The sequence below is a fragment of the Phoenix dactylifera genome, chromosome 2 (assembly GCF_051530095.1).
Source record: "Phoenix dactylifera cultivar Ajwa chromosome 2, Ajwa_hap1_PhDact_Kaust_v1.1, whole genome shotgun sequence".
NCBI classification, from domain to species: Eukaryota; Viridiplantae; Streptophyta; class Magnoliopsida; order Arecales; family Arecaceae; genus Phoenix; species Phoenix dactylifera.
Genome location: NC_143191.1, coordinates 47,126,319 through 47,133,812, shown reverse-complemented (window position 1 = coordinate 47,133,812; position 7,494 = coordinate 47,126,319). Strand labels below are relative to the sequence as shown.

The window sequence follows — 7,494 nt, the reverse complement described above, 5'->3', positions numbered from 1 at the left end:
TTTTAGCCGAGCAAATAGTTTTTACCAGTGATGGAGGCATCCAGCGTTTTCTGGTTCCTTGGCGAGGACGACCAAAGTCCGGTTACACTTAGATCCAGCGTGAGGAGCTACCGTCGATTGACCCGGACTTATTGGAGTACTACCGAGGCTACACCAAGCCGCTTTCATTGAGGTCGACTTCTTTCCATCCGGGGAGAGTTGGTGCAGATACCAGTGCCAAGTCAGCTATCACTCAAGTTTACAATCGCCACAGGGTCCAATCAGTTCAAGTCTTATAATGTTATTTTGCGTTGATTTTCTATTATCTTGTTTTATTTTATGAGCTTATTTGCATATTGTTATTTTAGGGCTTTTTGGAATTATTTTCTTTGTAGGAGTCTATTTGTTATTTTGTGATCCTATATATATGGGTCCATGTTCATGTTTAGGGTTTAATGAATGATAAATGAAAATTAGTCTCTTTTCTTTCTGAAGCTCTGGTGTGAAGCTATGGCCAGAGCCTACTGAGAAGTTTGGTTCTTCTTCCCCCTCCTCTTCTTCTCTCTTCCCTCTTCTTCCTGCAGTTGTCCTGCATCACTTGAGCTGCTCGGTTAGCTCGACAATGCTAAATAGAATACATTACAGGACACATGTTGGGTAAACAAAGATTTTTTTCATTAAAATATATGATATATTATAAATTTTAGAATCTTCCACAACGAGGTTTTTGAAAAATTGCACTTGATGTCGATTTGCAACCGATCGGTACTTGTTTTTTTTTCAATATTCTGTTAAGACCATTTATCGAACCAAGAATTGTACCTATGCACAAAATAAGCTTATATTCGTTCTAACAATCTTTAAGTTGATTCCCAGGCTCACAATTATTTCAAGTCATGTTTGGAAGGATTTGGGCTCAGTGGCTCAATAATACCCCTAATTAAGGTTGCAAATGGGTTGGGTCATGAGTGACCCCAACTCAGCTCGATTTCTTGTTCGGATCCTAATTTTGGACTCAGACCCAACCCATTAGAAGATCGGGTCCGGGTCTATGCTTCTTTTTATATACTGAATATCTAATTTTTCACACAAGAAGCAAAGCACATGTAGCTTGATGTATAATTTACAAAAATCTGGTTTTATTTCCTAGAGATTAAGATATCAAAACAAATAAATGATATTCGAGTGATTCAAAGTCTTGCAAGAATGTTGATCATAGCTTGGCATGGAGAGTAAATGGCCTCCAATGGGACGGCCTTGGGCAAGGTCAATTCAGAGCTTTCACCCATGCCCGCCTCTTCTTTGCCAACTCTCTTCCACTCAAAGCATTGGATCCATGTCCCAAGTGCTAGCCCACTGTCTCTTATTGCAAGCCCTTCTCCTAGGCATCCACTACAGGAAAAAGGACTTTACCCGACGCTTTCGTGGAGCTTTGGCGACGCTAATTAGCGTCGGCGAAAATACCCCCGACGCAACGCCAAGCGTTGGCAAAGCGTCGGATATACCAGAGTGGCAAAAGTTTTTGCCGACGCTTTACTCAAGCGTCGACAAAAACATGGCTTTACCGACGCTTATATAGCGTCGGCAAAAATATGGCTTTACCGCAAAATGATGTTTTCCCCGACGCTTTTTTGCGTCGGCAATTCCTGATTTACCGACGCTTTAAAGCGTCGTCGGAATTAACTTATAAGCGTCGGGGGTTTTAAGTTTTCTAACGACGCTTATAAGCGTCGTTGTTTCTTAAACTTATAACGACGCTTTAAAGCGTTGTTGTTTGTTTCGCTTTTCCAACGCTAACCCAAAGCGTCGGGAAAGGTTGGCGCTGAGCCAAACTTTACCGACGCTTTCCCCTAGCGTCGGGAAAAGTTAGTCGGCAAAACCAACATTTCTTGTAGTGATCTCCTCCTCCCACGTCTTGGCGTCTCCATGGATGTAGTACGAGTTCACCAGCAATGTTGTTCCTTAAGGAATACCGTAACCTCCAGCACATTCGCTAGATGAATTATGGGGCAAAAGAGGGGGGTGGGGTTCTAGTTTGGGCCAGAGCTCTAAGCCAGGCCTTAAGCACCCAGTTTCAGAATTCTAACTGACTTGTTTGGTTTGTACCCCTACGGCCCGCAGGCTCAAACAATTTTCTAAATTCGGGTTGGGTCGGGTCGGGGCAGGTTGTAGGATTGAAAACCTAAAAATATCAAAATTTTCAATAGGTTGGGTTGGGTCTGAATTTAGTAAATCCAGACCTGATCCAAAAAATAGAACGGGTCCAATTTTAGAACCCGGCCCGACCCTAGGGATCCTCCAAAATGGAAGGAGTCAGATCTAAACAGGTCGGGTCGGATCCGGTCATGAGTCAACCCGACCCATTTGCAACCTTACTCATAATCGGTGTTATATATTATAGTATATGTTAGTCGCTATATAATTAATCATTGGATGAAATCTACCTACTTATCTTTGGTTTGATTAGAAACAGTCAACCACTAAATCAAGTTTGAATCCATCTTAATGTTGTCTGACTTTACTTGAGCTAGTTACAGCTTAATTAAGGTTATTAAGCCTCATCTGAGATTTCTTACAAGCACAAGCATATCAGGTAATTCAATCTTACAATACTTTATTATCTTATGGAAATAGATTTTTAGTTCATTTGATTTGCAACTTGGCTCGCCGAATAACAAACTAGCTAAGCTCAATCTTATTTTCAAGCTTGGTCAATCTTAACAAAATTACAATGTCATTGTTTTTTTCTTTTCTTTTGTTAAGCCCCTTACAATGTCATTCTTGGTTAATAAGAATTTTTTTTCTAGCCACTTTTAGGGGTGATGATAGGGTTGTGATATTGCCAAACCTAATTTTCATGCTTCAAGTAATTGAAGTGTTCCTAAATTAAGCCCAAACACCTCAGCTCCTTCCATCTGTAACATACCAAGAAATGGCACTTACCGTAGCCACTTCAATTATAAATAAGTAAACCCTTCCCTGAGAGAGGGATGTGCCACCTCAAATTGAGTGTGCATTTATTAAATTTTATATAAAAAAATTCTAATAAAGATGGGAGGTGATGATCATTCATACTCTCTCATATTTAGAGATTAACGGGGCATTCAAAAGTATAGTGGAGGGCATGATTGTAAATCCAAAGAAAAACAGTACTCATTTCAGAAAAGAAAAAGAGAATTTCACAAAAAAAAAAAGAGGAGTCATGTGGAAACCATTTGCAAATTTTGCCTTCTCAAGCCGGTAGTATGCTTATCAAATTCTGTAAGAAATTTAAAAAATATTTTAGTAAAGTTGGGAGATCATGACCATTCATAATATCTAAAGATTATATAATTTATTGATTATATAATAAGCTATTTTTTTCACACAAGACATGATATTTAAATATAACCAACTGTGTTCATAATTATTGGCAAGATAAGCTAAACTTCAACAAGGGAAGGGAAGAACATTTAAAACGCTAGCCGACTAAAGACACTTAATTTCGATGAATTATCTTCAAAAGCTTATTAAAATTCTCGCTGGAGCTCCCACCGGGCCGAACCGCCTGCACCGCCATGGCCTTGAGCTCGGCCGCCCTCTCCCTCATCCTCTTGCCTTCTTCCCCCCTCAACACCACCTCCAGAGCCCTCACCGTCCCCTCCTTTGTGACCACCCCTCCTTCGAAGACCTCCCCGATTCCCCAAACGTGCGACACGGCCCTCGCGTTCAACGTCTGGTCCCCGAAGAAGGGGCGGCACACCATCGGCACGCCGGCGGTGATCCCCTCCAGCACCGAGTTCCACCCGCAGTGCGTCACGAACGCCCCGGCGGCCACGTGTCCCAGAATCCCCCGCTGGGGAGCCCAGTTCACCACCAATCCCCTCTCCCGGGTCCGTAGCAAGAACCCCGGCGGCAGCAGCTCCCTCGCCGCCTCCTTCAGCGACCAAATAAACGGCGCCCCGCTCGCCTCCAGCCCCTCCGCCAGCCAGGCGATCTCGGCCGGCGGCGGCGTCGTGACGGTGCCGAAACCGACGTAGACGACGGTGGCGGGGCCGTGGCGGTCGAGCCAGGGGAGGCAAAGGTGGGGGTCGGGCTCGGCGAGGGGAGGGGCGAGGAGGTGGATGGGGCCGAGGGGAAGGGGGTTGGGGAGAGCGGCGGCGAGGCCGGCATCGACGGACGGGTCGAGGCCGTGGAAGTTGTTGAGGACGACGGCGGCGGCGGCGCGAGGGATTTGCTGAGCCATGAGGTGGAGAAGGAGGGAAATGCTGGAGTTGAGAGGGCCGAAGATGATGCCTTCGGGGAGGTCGCGGACTCGGTGGGCGGAGAGGCCGGGGATGAAGTCGAGAATCTCGTCCGCCCGGCCCGGGTTCGCTACGTGGATGCAAGAAACATAAAGATGAGTCCAGAAATATGGAAATAGACGGCCCAACAGTGATTGAATTGGATCCATAACTAATGATGGTCCAGAGTCAGTGTATTTAGTTTGTTCATTAGTAAGTTACATCCCGTTTCCATGGATAGTAGTTTACGAGTCTTTGCCCATTGCTGCATCCAGAGAGGATAAATACATGCATAATCTCCATATTATAACAGAATAATTAGAAATGGATCCTTACATACTCTCTCCATTTAAGCCTTTACGTTCTCACCAGATCAAGGATCCAAATCCCACAAATTCCACTACAAATACTATGATTGGCTTGTGGTCAACTTAATTGGGTCCATGCTGCAGTATCCATCTAGTCCATATGGGTTATAGGTCGGTTCTGCTCTGATACCATTTTTAACGGCTCAGAATCTCATCTGAAAAGATTGATAGTTTCTTAAATTTGTATAAGTACTTAAGATCTTTGCAGTGAAGGACTAAACATATGCATGCATGCGCTTTCACAATATCTTAATATTATGCCAAGTGTTACCTTTATCTAAGTTCTAATGATCTTTAAATCAATCAAACCAGCTGTATAAATTGTAAAGGAGATATCAAGCAAGGTAGGGAGAAAAACATGCCGCTAGTTCCCTAAGACCCTTGAGGAAGAAAGAGACGTTTGAGGTCGGGAAGATGGACAAATATCTAGAACTCCCACCTGCAGCTTTTAGCTTTATGTACTTTTCGTTTTGCCCAAAAGCAGCACAGCCAGAACCACCATGTCTTGCAAAAGTCTTGATTATTCTATTTGTGATATCAGCCCGACCAAAATTCCAACCTGGTCGAACTATTGGAGTGCTTGGAAGGTCAACTACTCAAATTAGGAAAGTCAGCTGAAGATCGTGATGTATCTCCAAGGTGGCGATGTTGTGACTGCTGTGCTCAGATGATAATGACTTTGATATTGGTCACCCCTGAGATGTGTTGAACAGTATAGACTATGCCTCGAACCTTGGCTCCGATGTTGGATCCAACATGAAATAGCAAAAATAGAGAAGTCCTCTAGCTAGAGAGTATCTAGCGGGCTACCTTCCGATGTCTAAGTCAAACGGACTCTTAGAAAATAGTGGAGGTGTTGTGAAAATGGCAGAATGGCAGCATAAAAACGTAAATGGGCTCCAAAGCACTAATCTGGAGGATCCTCAGTCAGGAGAGCCCTAATCTGCTGTTTCATTGTTCATGGACCATTTCTCTAGGGACGGATCCATCGCAGAAGGATAAAAAAAGAAAGGAGAAAAAAAGGACCGATTGTTCTTATGCTTCTTGTGGGTATGCTAGAAAGAACGGAATTTTAGAATTTTTCTTAACAAAATCTGTTACGGTCGTAGCCTCAGAAGAACTTTACATCTTCAATGACTGGTCGACATTATATGATCAAGATGTTCTTTCAAAATTCAGAAGAATTTAGGCGAAGGTTAGAAATATCATGAAAGCTGACATACAAGATGTCCAGTTCTTTCTTCTCATTGTTTTTTATCTTGTTCTATATACCAGCTGGAATCTTACTTCTTCCAATCTTCCATCCTCTCCCGTCATTTTTTTCATATCTTCAATAAAAGCCGGGTGTCTACCCTGCCTCACTTTTATTAAAAAAAATTATATAAATATCCAAGCTCTTTAGGACGGATAAATAATATGGGACTAAATCTAAGTTCTAATGATTTTTAAAATCAATCAAACCACCTGCGTAAAATGTAAAAGGAGATGATACCAAACAAGGTGGGGAGAAAAACATGCTGTTAGCTCCCTAAGAGAGGGACGTTTGTGGTCGAGAAAATGGACAAATATCTAAAACTCCCACCTACTCCTTTTTACCTAAAGGAGTTTTATGTACTTTTATTTTGCCCTAAAGAAGCACAGCCAGAACCACCATGTCCTGTAAAAGTTTCGATGATTGTATTCAAGCGGGATGCGCGAACCATAAAGTCGCAGCCACGGGGAAAGCATGATGCCGACTCCCTAGCACACTACCAGTTCGTCAAAATAACGCAGACACGGACAAGTAAGACTGAGGCTTTAAAACAAGGTAGTCGTAACTACTCTTCATTCCGGGTAGGTGGTGGCACGACTAATGAAGCCCTGTCGCTACGCATAACAACCTCCAACCTTCCCGTAAGGCTGACGAACCCACGAAAAAAGAAGAAAAAAAAAGTCACAGAATGGGAGAAATCGGACGTACCTTCTTCGCCGACACCAATCATACGGCGGAGCAAGTCGGTGTGGAGGTGGGCCAACAGCCCTCCGGACCCGCCCGTCCACAGCGGGACCCACGGCACCCCCATCTCCTCCGCCGCTTTCCCAGCCATCCACAGGAACGCGTCGCTCACCACGCAGCTCACCGCCGCCCCGCCCGCCTCCGCCGACGCCGCCTCTATCCCCTTCCGGACGATCGCCGGTGCCGCCGCCAGGAACATTCCGATCTGCTCCTCGATGCCCGCCGCGGACGATCCCTCCGGAATCCCGTCGGATAGAGGGACGAACCGGAGGTTCCCGGCCGGGACAGCGCCGCCGCCTCGGAGGGAGGCGAGGGATCGGGCTGTGCTGAGGAAGGAGAAGGTGGTGGCGGGAGCAGCGGCGGCAAGGGCGCGGGCGAGAGCGAGGAGAGGGCCGGCGTGGGTGCCGAAGGGAAAGGCGACGAGCGCCACGTGCGGCGGGTGCTCGGCGGAAGAGTTCATGTCGAACACCTTATTATGCGAACGGAGATTGGAATCAGGAGCGGAAGAAGGGAAGTACATATATTATGCGAGTGCCGGTCACGTGTTTCATATATACATATATATAGCAAAGATCCGTAAAAGAGGGGTAGGTTGGAGTAAAATACGTTGAGCATGGAGTTGGATTTAGTTAGCTTATTTTTTGGTACCAGTTAAAAAATTTTATAATGAAACAAAGATTATAGTAAATTTATTTAGTTGGATTATTTTTTTTATTGACTATTGATTCAAATTTGTGGGATTATTGACCCAAATGAAGGGTTTGGGGCATGACAGTAGCAGTATCAAGATTTAAGATTATAGGAATTCTGGCATATGCAGCATCAAAATTTAGGATCATTAGGGATTATGCCAGAAGTGATTTATAGAGTTTGGCTTTTGATAGACAAT

At 44.6% G+C, this 7,494-nt stretch overlaps 1 protein-coding gene across 1 annotated transcript; it reads right to left on the bottom strand.

The window, feature by feature from the left end:
- Window positions 1-3,296: 3,296 nt before the first annotated feature.
- Window positions 3,297-7,152, bottom strand: LOC103718397 (myricetin 3-O-rhamnosyltransferase UGT77B2-like). The gene is made up of 2 exons (XM_008807199.6): window positions 6,570-7,152; window positions 3,297-4,332 (listed from the first exon to the last, which is right to left on the bottom strand). Exons 1-2 carry the CDS (start codon window positions 7,123-7,125, stop codon window positions 3,458-3,460), a joined length of 1,431 nt encoding a protein of 476 aa, XP_008805421.6. The 5' UTR covers window positions 7,126-7,152; the 3' UTR covers window positions 3,297-3,457.
- Between the last annotated feature and the right edge of the window lie 342 nt (window positions 7,153-7,494).